General features: G+C 40.6%; 1 protein-coding gene and 1 pseudogene across 8 annotated transcripts in view; both read right to left on the reverse strand.

Moving 5' to 3' along the window:
* LOC106085824 (protein outspread) overlaps positions 1–19418 on the reverse strand; it is a 561373-nt gene that overhangs the window by 32179 nt on the left and 509776 nt on the right. For all 8 annotated transcript variants that reach the window (XM_059364395.1, XM_059364394.1, XM_013250248.2 and 5 more), the window contains one exon: positions 11500–16484. In XM_059364395.1, coding sequence (XP_059220378.1) covers positions 11500–16484 — 4985 coding nt within the window. The remainder of the gene's footprint in view (positions 1–11499; positions 16485–19418) is intronic.
* LOC106085826 (large ribosomal subunit protein uL11-like) lies at positions 17820–18556 on the reverse strand (annotated as a pseudogene).

Consider the following 19418-nt stretch of genomic DNA (forward strand, 5'->3'; position numbering starts at 1 on the left):
CGGACGGACGGACGGACGGACGGACGGACGGACGGACGGACAGACGGACGGACATGGCTAGATCGACATAAAATGTCACGACGATCAAGAATATATATACTTTATGGGGTCTCACACGAATATTTCGAGTAGTTACAAACAGAATGACGAAATTAGTATACCCCCCATCTTATGGTGGAGGGTATAAAAGCGCGCTAAGTTCGGCTGGGTCCAATCTTGGGAACCCACCATAATGGATTCTGCTAAACATTTCTACAAACTAAATTTAGTTGAAGCGTACTATTTATTCTATATACCAAACATCTGTAAAACCAGCAAAAATTAAAGCTTCTAGGAGCCGAACAAAGATAAACGAGTGAACGGGCCAGTAACCCGCTTATGAGATACATATACTATGAAAAACAAAGGAATAGTAAAAACGGACCTCACCCAGTGTTAACGACCCACGCAAATGAAAAAAGGACCATTATTTGCGAATCTGTACCTGGAATGTCCGCGCTCTTTATAGAGAAGGTGCAGTATACGCGCTGGCAGATGTGTTAGAGAAGTACCAGGTAGATATTACCGCCTTACAGGAAGTGCGATGGACTGGGAATGGCGTCACTGCAACATCAAACGGTGACGAACTACTATTACTGCCATAACAAGAGGCATGCATTTTGCTGTGGATTTGAGGTTAGTCGGGGACTGAAACACCTTGTCTCCAGCTTTACTCCGGTGGATGAGAGGCTAGTCACAATCCGCATAAAAGCCAAATTCTTCAACATTTGCTTTATTTGTGCCCATGTCCCGACGGAAGACAAAGACGTGCAGACCACGGATATTTTCTACGAGCCCCTAGAGAGAGAATATGACCGCTGCCCCGCCCAAGATATTAAAATCGTTCTGGTAGATTTTAATGCGAAGTTAGGGAAGGAAGACATTTTTGGTCCAACAGTCGGAAAGTTTGGCCTCCACGAGATAACGTCCAGTAATGGGTTTAGGCTTATAGATTTCGCCGCCGCAAAAAACATGGTAGTTAGTAGCACCAAATTTCCACATAAAAATATTCACAAAGCTACATGGCTGTCACCAAATCAAAACATGAGGAACCAAATTGATCACGTTGTGATAGAAGTAAGTATTTCATCCAGTATGTTATGTCGATGTACGATCGATCCGTGGGGCGAATATAGATTCGGATCATTACCTTGTTGCAGCAAATATTTGCAACCGTTTGAACATGGCGAGAAAAATACGATCTGTCACTGCACGGAAGCTGGACATTGAACAGCTGCAAACACAACAGATGGCAGCGGCATACTCCACTCGACTGACCCAACTGCTTGATGAAAGCACTCCTTGTTCCGATGATATAATTGCCCACTCCATGAAAAATGCCGCGAAATCCGTACTTGGGTACCGGGAGCCTCCTCCAAGAAACTCATGGTACGACCAAGGGTGTCAAGCAACCCTGCAATCAGTAGCAACGTATCAAGAAGAGGTATCGGGATAAAAGAAGGGAGGAGAAACGTCTATTCCGCAGAAAGAAAAAGGAAATGGAAAGACGTGAGTGTGAGCGAATTGAGATGTACAGGAGACAGAATGAGGTCCGGAAATTCAACCAATGAATTAAACATAAAACCGATGGCTTTGGTGCAGGCAAATCCTCCTGCAGAGACAAAGAAGGGAATATGTTAACTGACACAGATAGCATGCTGAGGATATGGAAAGAACATTATACTCAATTGCTAGTGTCCGTCGTTGTCGGGGAGATTATCCCCGCTGAACTCTTTAAAACCGGAGGCGATACGGTGATAAGGCGTATGCATTACCTTAACTGCGCAATCTGGCCAGAAGAACACATAGCCGATGATTGGAACCTCAGCATACTATGTCCCGTACACAAGAAAGGAGACAAGGCGGAATGTGACAACTACAGAGGAATAAGTCTCCTCCCCATCGCATACAAGATACTCTCGAGCGTACTGTGTGAAAGATAAAAGCCTAAAGTCAAGGAGATAATTGGGCCTTATCAATGCGGTTTTAGACCTGGTAAATCAACCCTTTACCAGATATTCACACTGCGCCAAATCCTGGGAAAGACACAAGAAGGACAAATCAACTCCTGCCATCTCTTTGTTGACTACAAAGCCGCTTTCGATACCCCTTTACGTTCAAAGGTATTTCAAGCCTCGTCTGAGTTTGGGATCCCTGCAAAATTAATAAGACTCTGCAGGATGACACTTGCGATACGCGTTCCTCAGTAAGAATAGGAAAGAATCTCTCCGAACCATTCAATACCAAACGAGGTTTCGGACAAGGAGACAGCCTATCGGGTGATTTCATTAATATCCTGCTGGAATAGTTGTGGCACACAACTAACAAGAGAACCATGCTACTTGCCTATACCGACGACATCGACATCATAGGTCGGTCACCGGAAGTAGTAACTGCAGCCTCCCAAAACGCCTTGTGCAATTGAACACATAAAGAATATGGAGAAAGTTGGGAACCACAACTTTGAGATAGCCAGTAATTTTATCTACCTCGACACCGCCGTAACCGAAAGGAATGACACCAGTTTTGAGATAAAGCGAAGAATAATAATGGGAAACAGATGCTACTTTGGAAAAATTAAGCAGTTTAGAAACAACAACGCCTCTCGACAGACGAAGATTACACTGTACAAGACACTGATACTACCCGTGTTGTTATATGGTTCTGAGGCATGGGTATTTGTGACAGCAGATGAGGCAGTTCTCGGAGTATTTGAGAGAAAAATTCGTAACGATAAAAATTCGGTTTGCGTTAATGGAGGATATAGGCATCGTATGGATCACGAGTTGTATGTGCTATATGACGACGATAGCATAGTTACACGTGACAAAATACAACGGCTGCGTTGGCTACGTCATGTTCTCAGAATGGATGAAGAAGCTCCAGCAAAGAAGTCTTTTGAAGGCAAACACGGTGGTACACACAAATCGGGAAGGTCAAAAGCCCGATGGAAAGATCAAGTGGTAGGAGACACCTCGAAACTTGGTGTCAGAGATTTAAGAATGTGCGCAGAGGCGCTGGGAACGCTATTCTACGTTCGGCTAGTGGAACAAATGTTCTGTCATAGCCAATTAAAAAAAAATATCTAAATCTGAACCGATATGGCCCATTAGCAATCCCCAACATCAATAGAAAGTATCTGTGCAAAATTTCGAGCGGCTAGCAAAAATATTTACCTTTTATGGGGCCTTAGATGCATATTTCGAGGTGTTACAAACGGAATGACGAAATTAGTATACTTAAATCTTATGGTGGAGGGCATAAAAATAAAATACAAATGTAAATGTGCGCCTCAGTGGATGTATATAATCCCCATTGAATGTATACTTTCTATAATCTTTTTTCTTCAAATTTAAAAACAGTAGGTCACGTCACTCAAGTTCATATTAGTAGATTTGTAACAAAAAAATGCCAGCGAGCTCAGCCACATTTTGAAATGCATACCAATGGATGGATCAGGTAGCACCTTAACATTAATATTCCACAATTCCACAAAACAAGTAACAGGCAAACATAAAAAATAGAATGAAAAACTTTTCAGCAGATTTTTGTACTTAAAACAGAAGATTTTGTTTGCTTTTTAGCTGAGCGAAACGTTTGCTAATACAGCAGCTCTATGTTTGCTAAAATAGCATTTTTGTCTGCTGAAAATGGGGAAGATGACATTACTGCTGGTTCAGCAAATATAGGGTTGCTGAATTAAGGCATGAGCTCATTGCAGAGCTCACTGATTAGTGAGTGGTGGAAGTATGCAGTCTTTTTGGGGAAAAGCAGACTGAAGATGGAGTTGGTTAGCTTCAAAATCTCGATCTGTGTAGCCTGCTCAAAGCATTGTGATTAATGCTTTGAGCATTTTGCCTAAAACTTTTTGAAAAAAAGTTTTTATTTTGCAAGTTTGCTAATACAGCAGCTCTATGTTTGCTAAAATAGCATTTTTGTCTGCTGAAAATGGGGAAGATGACATTACTGCTGGTTCAGCAAATATAGGGTTGCTGAATTAACAATCATTTCTTACCGCTATTTCAACTAACAGAACTGCTGTTTTGAGCACACAAATCTGCTGAAAAAAAATTTATGCTACTTTTTATGGTTGCGTGTTGCTTTTTTGTTGCGTTTTTTAGAAATTTTGTTGGAAGAGATGATTTTAATTTGTGGAATATTTCTGTAAAGAAGCTACCTGATCCATCCATTGGTATACATTTCGAAATGTGGCTGAGTAAACTCGTATTGTTTGTTATTTCTCTACTAATGAGCACATGACTGGCATGGCTTTTTGTGTTAAAATTTTAAGAAAACTGGTTATGGAAAGGAAACCGTCAAAGGTGATTATAAACATCCACTGAGACACACATTTACATACGTGTTCTATTTTTTCTTCTAACATCCCCTCCATAATTATGTCGATCAAGCCATGTCCGTCCGTCTGTCCGTCCGTCCGTCTGCCTGTCGAAAGCACGCTAACTTCCAAAGGAGTAAAGCTAGCCGCTTGAAATTTTGCACAAATACTTCTTATAAGTGTAGGTCGGTTTGGTATTGTAAATGGGCCATATCGGTCCATGTTTTGATATAGCTGCCATATAAACCGATCTTGGGTCTTGACTTCTTGAGTCTCTAGAGTATCCAATTTTTATCCGATTGGAATGAAATTTTGCACTACGTGTTTTGTTATGATGTCCAACAACTGTGCCAAGTATGGTTCAAATCCGTCCATAATCTGATATACCTGCCATATAAACCGATCTTGGGTCTTGACTTCTTGAGTCTCTAGAGGGCGCAATTCTTATTCGAATTGGCTGACATTTTACACAGGTCTCCAACATATAATGTAATTGTGGTCCAAACCGGACCATGTCTTGATATCGCTCTAATAGCAGAGCAAATCTTTTCTTATATCCTTGTTTGCCTAAGAAGAGATGCCGGGAAAAGAACTCGACAAATGCGATCCATGGTGGAGGGTATATAAGATTCGGCCCGGCCGAACTTAGCACGCATTTACTTGTTTCTTTTTACGTCTAAAAAAATTGTAAAAAAAGTTATGGAAAGGTTCTTTAGAGACAACACATCAATAACACCAACAACGGAGATTAACAATATGGTCATTCTGCCCGATTTTAAAATTTTAAGAAATTAAAAAAATTATAGGTATAAAAAATGCAGGCAAAATTCCATTCATCTTCAAAATATCTCTAAATTGTTTTCAAAAAGTAGTAATGGAATTAAATAAAAAGTCTTAAAAAACTCTTCTAATTGAGAGTGAACACATGAAGTCGAACAAAGTATAGTCGAACAAATTGTTAAGTAGAACAAAGTAGTTAAATTGTTAAGTGAAACCACACTTAAGATACGGCTGACAAAGCCTTTTAGTTCTATCTGATAATGAGATGTAGTAAGTTTTTTGGCCTACCAAGATCAATAAGAAATATTTGTGCTTAATTTGGAATGCATGTTTTTTTCGTTCGAAAGATGCGTCGTTCCAACAGTCATTCGTGAGGGCCTGAGTAATGAAGTGAGTATATCTCTATCCAATCCTGTAATATGTAGTTTCGTTTAATGCATTTACCTTTCTTACTGCGCTCGAAGAAAGGTGCGCTGATATGATCCAATGTTCGTCTTAAGAAGGCATGAGCTCATTGCAGAGCTCACTGATTAGTGAGTGGTGGAAGTATGCAATCTTTTTGGGGAAAAGCTCAAAATTATGCTCAAAGCATTGTGATTAATGCTTTGAGCATTTTGCCTAAAACTTTTTGAAAAAAAGTTTTTATTTTGCTTTCTATTCTTAATAGAAACAAAACCAATTAAAAACGTGTTATATTCGGCTATGCCGGACTTTGGATACCCACATACAAGAATACCAACCACCACTACTATATCCATAGCTATATCTAAATAGGGGTTGGTCTTGATCATATTTTATTCAGGTCTCGAAAACTCAAATACAAGTAACAGTTTCAGCGAAATCAGGCAAGAAATCCGATTTTTATGGGAAATTAGAAGATAGGTCTATACGACAGCTATATCTGTATAGTGTGATCTGATTCATATTTGGGTCGGATGTCGGGAGGCCTAAAACTACTCACAGTTTCAAATTTCAGCGATATCGGATAAAAAAGTAAGCTTTTATGGGCTTCAGACCCTTTATCGGGAGATCGGTCTGTATGGCAGCTATGTCTAAATATAGTCCGATCTGAACCATATTTAGGCGGATGTCGGAAGACCTAAAACTACTCACTGTTTCAAATTTCTGCGAAGTCGGATAAAAAAATATTTTATGGGCTTCAGACTCTTTATCGGCAGATCGGTCCATATAGCAGCTTTAATCAAATATGGTCCGATTTGGTCCATTCAAGAACTTAACCAGCATGCATCAAAAAGACGTTTTTGTGCCAAATTTTAGCTCAATATCTCAATTTTTGAAGGCTGTAGAGTGATAACAACAGACGGAGGGACAGACACACGGACATTTTTAAATCGGCTTAGAATTTTACGACGATCCGAAATATATATACTTTGTAGGGTCGGAAATTGATATTTCGATGTGTTGCACACGGAATGACTAAATGAATTTACCCCCTATTCTATGTTGGTTTCAGCTAGACAGATAAATCCAAAAATAAAAATTTATTATTAATATTGAAATAGTTGAAATGCGGAAAAAAATGAGATGTGATCAAATAGAATGGTCAAATTCCAAACGCAGCAAATTGGAGGAAATTTTAGAATGGAAACGTGGTATACATAACATATAAATATTATTAACATAAAGTTTTTTTTAATAGTTTATTATTCTAAGAAACAAACGAAGAGATATCAAAATACCCCTTTCGAGAAAAGATGTTTTAAAAATCCACATTTTTTAGTAAATTTGCTATGGAGGCTACAAATAATGTTAGGTGCAAATAATTTTTTGCACGAGTTTAGGGTACATATGGTTTAAATAAAGATGTGCCCAATTGGGTCTGGCCCTTGAACATTTTGAGCTCGAGGGGTTTTTCCAATTTTTTAATAAAAATTGCCTGTTTTGAAGTACATATAGCTCCGACTTAAGTTAACATATCTTTCAAATTTCACCTAAAACGCATCTACAGTATTTCCTCTTCGCAAAAAAAGAAGAAAAAATTAAGGTATTAAAGTTTTTCCAATAAAGACTAATCAATGAAAATACCTTTTTTGACCAAAAAATTTAAAAAATACACTTTTTCACATTTTATGACTTTCAAGCTGTATAACTTTTAACTGAATAATCAGATATGGACACTTGGACCACAAATGCCTTCGCAAGCACCACCATAGGATACCAAGGATTTCCTCAGATCAGGGAATATAATCCCAATCATTCAACCAATGACTGGAAGATTGGTAAATTGGATAAGCTGATGGTGACCGGAGACATGCAGTATTCGTACTAAACTCTGGCTCAACAAGTCTGAAGGAGTTGTATCCTATGGATTATGACAAGACCTAACCTGTTAATGCACATCTCCAGATATGGGGATGTTCGGATGTCAACGAAAGGGGTGAGCTTCTTATCGATTGTATAATAAGTTGCAATCTGGCGTTTTGTAACAAAAGGGAAAAACCGACCTTTATTACCAGAATCAGGCAGGAGGTACTAGATATTATCTTTCTATTGGACGATATAAGCGCAAAAATATGCGACTGGGAAGTGTTGGATGACCACAGCTTCTCTGATCATCGTTATATTAGTTTCAGCCTTGGAGAAAATACTGCAAAAGTGGTCCCTCGGCTAAACAGAAGATAGGCAGATTGGAATACATTTCGACACAAATTCTGCATGTCTATCCCTTCTAGACCAGAAAAGAAAGGATATAGATATAGTGGTCAAGCGGATCGCGAACGCCCTGAATGACTCGCTTGTGTCAGCATGGCTTAGGGCCAAGCCAAGGGGCAAATAGCGATCGCCATGGTGGACCCCAGAACTAGTTAGTTTAAGGAAGGACTGCCGAAAACTCTTCAACAGAGCGAAAGCAAAAAGATCACCGCACGATTGGGACATCTATAAGGCTGAGCTGAGAAAGGTTCAGAACAAATCCTAGGTAGAATTCTGCAGCTCCGTGGAGGATACATCTAAGGCCTCTTAGGCTAAGGAAGAATCTGTCCTCGAGACCTATTAGGGTGGGGTATATTCAGAAATCTGAGAATGTATGGACAATGTCTAGCGAGGAAACACTACAGCTACTCGTTGATACACATTTCCCGGGAAATTCTCAAACGGACAAAGATTCCTGGAGATCGCCTGTGCTGACAGCAACATGCGTATCGTAAAGGCAAATCCACTGAAACAGCCCTTCACGACCCAGTCGGCTACATTGAGGGTTCTTTCGCTATAAAGGACTATACAATGGAGGAGTTGGAGTTTCTAGGCATCAACTTTACCGTAATAACTACATAATGCATCTTTTGCATTATGACACGCTTGGGATCTGTGGATCAAAAAAAAAATGGGTCAGCAGAGGAACACCTCAAGGAAGTGTACTGTCTCCTATACTTTGGAATATAGTCATTAACAATATATTATTGTCTCTGGGAGAAAGTTTCCTGTTGGGGAAAGTTACCCAGCACTCTAAGAAATATACTTTAGGAAGCTCTACGTGCAACAGCGAAGTGGGCTACCGAAAGTGGTCAGGGAATAAATCCGTGCAAGACAGAAGTACTTCTTTTCAGCGCAGATACAGGTTGCCAACAGTGGCCCCTGTCTAATTGGGAGGAGAGAATGTTTCATTTACACAAAGCGCAAAATACCTGTGTGTTTTGCTGGACGGGAAATTGGTGGAATGGCTAAGATTTGATGTCATAACGACGATTGGAATTGGATTAGAATAAGATATATTTGTTACTTTTTGGGTTTTATAGAGGATCAGGATAAGAGAATAAAAATTTGTTACTCATATGTGCAATAAAATGTGATGTTCAACTATGGTTTTAACATTAAAAAAAAACAATAGTTGAAAGTTGGCTGGATACTCGTATATAGACCATTTCAAGATTTAATTCACTATTTTTATTCACTATTGGATTTAAGATTTTTTTTTATAAAAATGCGCCAATTTTGCATTTAACACTTATCTTTACTTAACACTTATACAATACCTCCCCTTTATGAAAATAAAAATATATGATTAAAGCTTGATGGCAAAAGTTTACGCAAACTTGTAGGAAATAAAAATGTATTTTTTAACGAGTTTTGGAAAAAAGTCAAAACTTTTATTCTTGCAAAAGTCGACTTTTTAAAAATGGCGTAAAGTCAACTTTTTGCATTTAGATAAAAGTCTAAAAGTCGACTTTTCTTGGGATACCTAATCTTGAAATTATTCACACAATCGTATATTGACCGCGTGCTGACCATAGGGTAATCTGTTTCTATTGCAAATAAAAAAAAAAATATGTTTTTTGCTTTGTAATAGCATTTGTGTCACAAAGGTATGTCTTCTAGGTTGGAACTATGCTCTTAAAAGATTTTTCATTAGTAGCTCAGCAAACTTCATATGTTTCTACCAAATGAAGACACCCAACTATTACAAACAAACACACCATACCACACCATAGCCACATGGGGCTCAAATGAAAGGTCTTTGGGTGTATAGCACAAATCTCATATCAATATTCAGGAAAAGTGTCTATGGGGCCACCCCACCCCCACAACACCACCAACCTCCAAAACACCCCTAAATCGGACATATTTACCGATCATCGCAATATGGGACTCAAATGAAAGGTATTTGCGAGTAGAATACGAATATGATATCCAAATGTTGGACCACGTTTCTGGGGGTCCACCCCTTCCCCAAAACACCCCCCAAACAGGACTTATATACTGACCATGGGAATATGGGGCTTAAATAAAAGGTATTTGAGTGTAGAATTAGAATCTGATATCCAAATATGGGACCAAGTGTTTGGGGGGCCGCCTCTCCCCCAAAAGGGGACAAATTTACGACCATAGCCATATGGGGCTCAAATGAAAGGTCTTTGGGAGTAAAGCACGAATCTGATACCAATATTTGGGAAAAGTGTCTATGGGGCCACCCCACCCCCACAACACCACCCAAATAGTAAGTATTTGCTGACTTTTGCAATATGAGGCTCAAATAAGAGGGTTTTTAAAGTGGAAAATCCGAATCCGATATATATTTTCAAGGCCAACTCACTGAGTGGCCGCCCATTCCCCAAAACACCCCCCAAGCCGGTCATGTTTGCCGACTATGGAAATATGGGGTTCAATTAAAGGTAGACCACGTATCTGATATCAACATTAGGGACCAACTGTCTAGGGGACGTCCCACCACCATAACAACCCCCAAATAAGACGGACTTACTCACCAAGACAATTTGGGTCGTAAAGAGAGTGGAACTAAATATTCATAGTTTTTAGGGCCAATACCCCAAACCGGACATATTTGCTGACTTTTGCAATAAGGAGTTTAAATAAGATTAGAGAACGAATTTGATATCCAATTTTGAGGGCAATGGCAATATGGGGTTCAAATAAATGATATATAGATATATGAGAATAGAGCACGTTACTGATATATTTTCCGGGCTTAGTGTTTGGGCGACCACCCTTATCCTCAAAACACTCCTAAATCGAGCTTAAATGAAAGGTATTGGGGGTAGAGCAAGAATTGATACCAACTTTCGGGACCAATTTTCTGGGGGTCAACCCCTTTCCCAAAATACCCCACAAGCAGCAATTTTTTAGTGACCATCGCAAAATTGGGCTCAAATGAAGGTATTTGGGAGTAGAATACAAAGTTGATATCCAAATGTAGGACCATGTATTAAAGGCATCACCCCTTCCCCAAAACACCCCGCAAAGGGTAAAAATTTTTCGACCGTGCCAATATGTGGTATTTAAGATTAGAACACAAATTTGATAACCTATTTTGGGCCATGTGTTTGGGGGACACCTCATCGTGTAAACTCCCCTAAACCAATGGCAATATGGGGTTTAAATAAATGGTTTTTAAAAGAAGAGCACTATGCTGATATTTTTTCAGGGCCAAGTGCCTGGGGGACCACCTCACCCCCGAAAACACCCCTAAATCAGATATCATGAGAGTAGCGAGCTGAAATAAAGTATTTTAAGAAAGGAGTACACATTACATCCAAACTTAAATTCGTAGATCAATAAAGATCATATGGGATTCGGACAAAGGCACCTATATTGTTAAATAATTAAAACAACAATCAAGCGATATACTATTTTCGTAGCATGGTATTTCACTAAAAGCTCTTTAATTGTCGAAAATAAATATTCTTAGGAAACTTTTGTGCCATATAAAGTAAAAGAAAGTGCAGCGGAGCGGGCCCGGGTCAGCTAGTTTGTAATACAAATAGATTACCCTTTGGTCTGTAGCCGGAAAATATCTGATTGTATAAAATTTGTATTTATTGTAGATGAGTTGGGGCATGGCTTAATAATGCTTATTATGTGGCACTTACCCTCAATTGTTCGATTTCACCTTGGTAACGTTGACGGAAGCTTTCTTCGTCGATGACATTTGAAAAGTCCGGACAATGGGTCAACATTTGATCGCTATAAGCTTGTTGTAGGCATTCCATTTGTTTGCCATGTTCCATTTCCAGCAATTCCACACGTTTTTCTAAACGTCTGCTGCGTTCCTGCTCTTTGGCTAGTTCGGTTTGAAGGAAATCGCGTTCCTGCAACAGCATTACGTACTCATCGTCTTGGCGTGCGCATTTCATTGTCAGGGCATCGCTCTCCTCCTGGTATGAACGCACTTTTTCTTCTTCCGTTTCGAGTCGTTTCAATAATTCTCGCTGCTCACCTTGGGTGGTTTGCAGTGCGTCCTCCTTGGTATGCAGCATTTGTGTTATCGTCTGCAGCTCACGTTCTCGCTCCTCCATTAGCTCCTCGCTTTTATTTAAATCTTGGTTAATGGCATTCTTCTCAGCCTCCAGACAACGCATGGTCGTACGTTGGTGTTCGACTTGTTGCATGAGTGCTGCTAAATCTTTGGCGTGTGATTGTTGTAAGCGAAGAATTTCACTTTCATGCTGTCCGTTTAGACTGAGCAGTTTTTCGCGCACCTGCAGGCAATGCTGACACGAATCATTTAGTTTGCGATGCACTTCTTTCAACAATTGATCTGCTCGTTTGCGTAGCTCACAGCATTTGTGACAAACATCTTGTAGTGATTCGATGGATATCTCGGTGCGCGGTATGTGTTCATTGGAGGAGGTGGCCTCACACTGCAGGGCTATTAAAGAGTCCTCCAGCTGGCTGAGGAAGGTGGAAATGTCACACAGCACCTGGCGATCGCTGAGAAAATCAACAGCATGCTGTTTGTACATGAACTCAAAGTCAGCCTCGAGTAGAATGTCATTGGGATTGGTGATTTGTAGATCGGAGGACAGCTCTTCGAAAAGGTTCTCGTATTTTTGTAAGGTTGTGATGCCGAGCTTTTTTACCTCCTTCTCTTCGTCAATTTTGGCAGCGGTCTGCGAGGCGTACTCGCCCCGTAGAACATCAATGCGGGCATCAATCAAAGCTTTGTGTGCAACAATGTCTGCGAACTCGGAAAGTAATTGCCTACCCTCACTGCTCTTGCGCTCATGCTGCAAATGCATGCGCCATTGGTCGCGCTTCATTTGCTGCATAGTTTCTTCGTAGCACTGGGTGAGCTGGGTCACAGCCACTTCCATTTCCTTGCGTAGCACATCATGGACAGCGTCAGCAAACTTCTCAAATGACAGCCGTTCTTCTGACGTTAGGGTGTAGCCAAACGATGGTGTAATGGAGCTTTCCAGTCTTTCAGCATTGCGCATCATTATGTGTGCGATTTCTGATTGCACCAGTTCGGCATTGACCGTCTCTTGGGCCTGGCGCCAGGCTTCTTGGACCGCTCCTTGTACCAAATCATTTGTCGATATATAGCTTAAAGTTTCTGCTGCAAGACTAGCTGCCAAATTTTCCATGGCATTGTTTTTATAGCGTTTTGCAATGACATTGATTTCATTTTGTTGTCTTAATAGATCGTCTAACATATTTTGATCAACTGGCTCCATGGACAGTTTGACGCCTTCCCTGGAAGTTTCTGCAGTGGTCGCTGGGGATCCATGTGTCCTTTGATAACTAGACAGCAAGAGTCTGCGGGCCAAGACGCCAGCCAAAATGTTCAGGCTACCACTAGTTTTTACCGTACACTTGCCCTGCAATTTTGCTTTGAGCATTGACATTAAGTGCGATGTTTCGGCTACCTCTGCCCTGGTCTGACGCTCACTGAATAATTCGGGATTTTCAGCCCTTTCCACGGAGTCTCTCAGTTTCCCAAAACAAACACTCTCGAAGGCTATTCTTTCCGCCAATAGTTCCAAATCCTTTCTCTTGGTCAGTTCGTTGCGTTCTCTTAACATTCGACGTTGCTTGAGCAGTTCGGCCAGTTTGGAGCGCAGCTGAGATTCCAATTGTGTTAAGGCCTTTTTAACTGGACTAGAATCGGGAAGCACGTACACCGGTGGCTGTGATACATCAGCTTGGGAACCTTGCAGGACACACGTCTCCGTAGAGTCCCTGATGAGCTTAACAACATCTTGAAGGCAACGTTCCACAAAGCGGTAGGAATCTTTGCGGTCGGTAATGGGTGAAACTGAGCGACGATTGCGCGACGAACGTAAGTTTTGCAATTGACTTAGACTTTGTTCGAGACGGTCTTTGCTAGAAACCAGAACAGTTTCCAAACACTTAAGACGCTCCAGCAAATGTTCGGATAGGCGTAAATTGCTGTTTGGCGGTGTGCGGGACGGTGACTCTAGGGTTGGAGTAATGGAGTTGGGGGTTGGTGTTGGGGTACATGATGAACTCCTTGAACTAGGGTTGACCCCTTCACAGCGTTTCTCCAAATCGTTAACTCGTACCAAAAATTGCAAAGAATCTGAGGCAGAGGATTCCAAGGAACGCCGACGAGAAGATTTTTTGCTGGTTGCTTTAGTGACAGGATGGCTTTCCGCAATAGGTTGCTTTAAATCGAAACTATGGTTCTTTTCCAATTCATCAATTTTGGCCTCTAAGTCATTCAATTTAATTTCCAACTCTTTGCTTACAGTCAATTGTTCCTTACCCTTCAGGGATAGCGAGCGCCTGCGTTCTGATTTGGCTAATTTCTGTTTGAGTGAACGTACTTGTCTCTCTGACGAACTATATTTCAGGGTAAGATCTTGTATGCGATCAGCCATCATTTGTAACTGGGATTGATCTTCGATTTCTTTGCGTTCAAGATCCTGTTTGAGTGATGCATAGGAAATCTCCAGGGTGTCATACTGATTTTGCGACTCTTTGAGTTCTCTTTTCATAGCGCGAATCTCATTTACGGCCTTTTCAAATCGACCCTTGAGTTCGCTATACTCATCAGCCAGTGAATCCCTTTCCAAGACATAGGGATCAATGTCATTGATGTGCGTTAAGTCACTCAGGGAATCCATGCGTTTCATTTTGCTGCGCTGTAGGTTGCTAAAACTGGCTGGACTGCAACTTTCTAATTCCCGTAGACGTTTATATAGACTCTCATTTTCTTCTATACCCTGGGCTAGACGACCTTCCAGGTCCTTAGATTTTCTTTGGCTTTCTTCCAACTCCTCGGTGATTCTCTCAATGATCTCAGCGGCATTTCTCTTGGCATCCTCTAGCTGCGAGGTTAGATTTTCGCGAACCTCTTCCATTTCCTGAATGCGATTGTTTAACTCTTGTTCCGTTCGCTCTAGAGTATTCAGTAATTCGGACATTCGGGTTTCTCGTTCTTTGGCTTCGTCTCTAAGCATATCACGCTCTTTTTCGACCACACTTAAACGAAACTGCAACCCTTTGTCCACATTTAGGTTAATTTCTTCGTGGACGGTGTGTATGAGGGGTAACTCGTCAGATCCAACACTGTCGACAGTGCTGCGTCTAGACGAAGGCGGGGAGGATCGACTTCTCTTATGCAAGCGGGGGCAGGCTGTGGTAGTGCGTGATCGCATTCGGTCTTTGGCTCTCAACATATTTATTGTGGTGGGAGGAGAAGGCGACAGTGGAGAACCCCAGTCGCCAATGCTATCGCGCCTACCTCCCTCGGAGGCAGTGCGATATTCTTCATCAGATGAAAAGTGCAAAGCAGTCTTTGGTGTATGTGGGGTTTGTGGACTGAGCAGGGAGACGGGTGACTTGGATGATGGCGCAGCACTGGCATTGGTGATTATCACCTTGGGACTAGTTTCGCTAGACAATTTCTTCAGCCTACCCAAGCTTGATGACTCGGGATAACTTTGCATAATACGCTGAGCTTTAATGAAATCCTTTTCGATTTCGCTTTTCATATCATCGCTAGTATTGTCTTTGATGATCAGCTCTGTTGTGGCAGGTATTGACTTGTTTTTTTCATTGGCCAAGGAGACTGATGCACAATTGCTTTGGTTACTTAAATTTGAGGCTCCACCGCAGTTGCCCAGTGTGTGAGCACTGTTGGGTGCACTGGAGCTGGAGGAAGTTGAGACTGCACTCACTGATGCTGAGTTTGGCAGCTCTGCAGCATTTCTAAGAATCGCTATCCAGCTATTACGTGAATTCGGCGAGAGACTGGCCAATATTAGGCGCCGCTTATCCCATGTTGTTAACTGGAAAGCATAATTTCTATTGGCATTGACTTCGGCCACATTTGTAAGGCTATTAACATCCAATACTCCATCTAAGACCCCACGTTCTTCGGAAACAGGATCACGATAATAGAATAGGGCAGCACCGCTCAAGGTGAACCAATGTTTGGTCCAGTCACCAGTTCGATTATCTTGTTTCATTAGCCAACCTTTCTTTGCATTCAGCGACTCTGCCAACGACGAGGTAGTATTGGTGGGTGTTTTAGCGTTCGATGTAGCGGATGCAACGGATGAATGTGGCGGTCCAGGATTCACACGCAATTCTACTGTTTTCGACAAATAGTTGGATGAAAGATCATCTAAATTGCAGCCACCATCGGGATCTCCACGTTCCAAGGCTTGTTTCTGTTGCTTGCTTTTTTGGTATATAGGTTGTTGTTGTTGTTGCTGCTGCTGATGATGATGGTAGCGTAGACTAGATTTATTAGAGGCTGTTGCTGTTGTAGCCAACACTGGCGGTATTTTCTTGACAATTGCCGAGACTATGGCTGGTGAGGAATTGGAGGCCAATGGTAACGACTTCGGCCTTAGATGGTTACCAGCATCACCATTCGCGGCCGCACTTTGTTTGCTTATCGTTGTTGGTCTATAGAAATCAGGTTCATCACGTGCATTTTTATCATCCTTGTTATTATTGATGCTATTCAGAACATTATTGACCGCCGCCGACGTCCAACGATTCTTTTGCTGTTGACTGAGATTGGTGATGGTGTTGGCCAAATCCTTAATGGTTTTCTCATCACGTCGTATATCTTCAATGAGCAGACAGGGTGGTGAAACTGAAAAAGAAAAACAAATTAGTTGTTTTTTTTTTGCTCACAAAAGGTGTATTAAGCTTTTTTTTAAGAGTTGACAAGCGATGTTTTAAGTTCGTACGAAGAGAGTTTTGGAAAGATTGGTTTGCTTTTTAACTTTCGTGTTAGATCAGTTCTGAGAAAGTACTACGTCAATGTAGAAAAATTTTGCAAATTTTGCCCATGAATATTCCACTAAGGAACAGGGGCTAACTTCTCACGTATGGATGAGTGCAGTCCGATTCAAGTTTAAGCTCAATGATAAGGGGCCTCCTTTTTATAGCCGAGTCCGAACGGCGTGACGCTGTGCGACACCTCTTTAGAGAAAAGTTTTTAAATAGCATAGTACCTCACAAATGTTGCCAGCATTAGGAGGGGAAACCACAGCTGAAAAATGCTCTTTTCTGATGGTCTAGCCAGGATTCGGACCCGGGCGTTCAGGGTCATGCTAACCTCTGCACTACGGTAGCCTCCATTGTAAAAAAATCCCGAAAAGACTTGATGCCCTCTGTATTTAAGATTTTTCTATATATTATTTGAATCGACCGTAAACTCGGTCCCAAATAACAGTACAGCTAGATTTTAGATTTGGCCGAGATTTGGCGTTTATGGTTTTCAGTAGGTAGAACGCCGTTTGCACAAAATTGAAAATATCGTATTATGTTTTGGTACCACCTGTTTTTATACCCACTGGGGGTATACTAATCTAGTCATTCCATTTGTAAAACCTTGAAATATTCGTCTAAGTCCGCATAAAGTATATATTTTCTTGATCGTCTCGGCGTTCTGAGTCGATCTAGCCATGTCCGCCCGCCTGTCGAAATCACGATAGCAGTCGAACGCAGCTAGCCGCTGCACAGATACTTAATACTGATGTAGGTCGTTGGGAATTGCAAATGGGCCATATCGGTTCAAATTTAGATAAAGTTTCCATATTAACCGATCTCCCGAGTAGATTTCTGAACTTAGCACGCTTTTACTTGTTTTCAATTTATTTATTTTGAAATTTGGTATTTCAGGATCTCAGTGGGTACAAAATGTGCAAAAAATATCTTTAGATTAAAATAGAGTTGCACCGTAATACGGGGCTGCACATAAACGTGGGCCGAATTAGAAAATATTTTGCAAAGAAGTTTTCCTCGATTTTAGAAGTCTAAATGCCAAATTGCGGTAGCAAGGAGAATTTGTACCTACTGAGAATCTCAAATATTAAATTTCGGCATAATCAATTGGAGCGTGTGGGTATAACATTCGATATATCTAAAATCGTATTGTCTATATCTAGTTCAAGCATTATCTTTAATTGAAATTGCATAACATCTACTCTGATGGAACTTCAACAGCTCCGCTGTTAATGTCATCAATGATATAAAGTGGCTGCAGCCAACCCTTTTAGCTGTTCCCAAAATTTCTTTGCAAGTACCATCTAAACCGCAGGCAATGGATCTGGGTCTCATGACGCGAGCAATAGACAGGATACCGTCGAAGGAAACATTGTTTAATGTTCTTTTGCTTCTTTCTATCGAGTGGAGGATCTTTCTAGGCCTAAATGATCAAGGAAGCGGTAGATGGAACAACTAAGATGGCATCCTGTCTGTTTTGAATGGTAAGACATGGTGATTTTCAATCCCTTCCAGTCTGAAGTAGCTTTCTTGGGGGACAAACTGAAGGGTCCAATTTTAGGAGCCAAAGAGGAAGTGGCACCAAATTCTCCGCCCACACAGTGCAAGTACACAAATTTAATTTCAGTGGGATCGAAATTTGGCGGCATTTTTAACCTGGAATAGTCTCATCAAAACCCGATAACAAATGAAACAAGTGAAGAAAGGCAAAAGTCGGGCAGTGCTGGTCAATAAATGCGCTTGTCATTTTTATATATATATCGAGCTATATCGAGCGATTCATACTATATGGAGCTATATCTGAAATCTGATTTCTATGAAATTCATCAGTAATATCGAGAGTCATAAGAAAATTCTTCTTGTAAAATTTTGAGTAAATCGTTAAAGAAATGTCCATATTAAAGCAATATTAGACCAAATCAGACGAAAATATATATGTGAGCAATATCCAAATCTGAACTGATTTTTTCCCTTTTTAATAGAAATTTTAAAGAAAATGCCTATGTTAAATGTGAAGATAACGGGATAAAAATTGCGATTTTTACTCTTTTTCATGGGCGTAGCTAGGTTATCCTTGGGGGCTTAGTTCAGAACTTTCTGTGGTAGTTATATTCTTCTAATACTGACCACTTAACGATTTGATGTCGCAATTTTTTGGAATTGAAGTTGAGTTGTGGTATTTGCTTCAATAACAACACCTATTTAATGTTACCTTGAAAAATGGGGTTTCTAATGCTCCAGCTTGAGATGGGATTACTCGAATCTCGGCATTCAGTTTTTTACACCTCCAAATATTGGTGGAAGACCCTAATGAATTCTTAATCGCCATGACATTTTAATGTCCGTATATCTGTTGAAGTTATAAAAACTTTTTATCAAAAACAGCTAGCAGCTCCAATTATTGCCAAAAAGTACTTCTTATTGAAGTGAATTTATTAAAATTGCAAATGAGCCAATTCCGAATCGATCTTCCCATTTGACTTCTTCAGACCCCAGAAGTAGCATATCTTATCCGATTAAGCTAAACTTGTGCATAAAGACTTCTGTTATGACTTTCAATCCAAAAAATCCGATATCTAGATTTGTATTGTTGACAACCTTCAATGATCTTAGATGAGCCTTTAAATTCAGCTTACAAATATATTAGTACAAAGAACATTACAAATGATTTCCTTGTGGGAGATATATACATATGATTCGGGCAAGCTAAACATCTTCCGATTTTACTTCAATGAAATATTTGTTCTAATACAAAATGCAATTTTGGTATATTTGTTCAAATTAAAAATAGTATTAA

The sequence above is a fragment of the Stomoxys calcitrans genome, chromosome 3 (genome assembly GCF_963082655.1).
Source record: "Stomoxys calcitrans chromosome 3, idStoCalc2.1, whole genome shotgun sequence".
Taxonomy (NCBI): Eukaryota; Metazoa; Arthropoda; class Insecta; order Diptera; family Muscidae; genus Stomoxys; species Stomoxys calcitrans.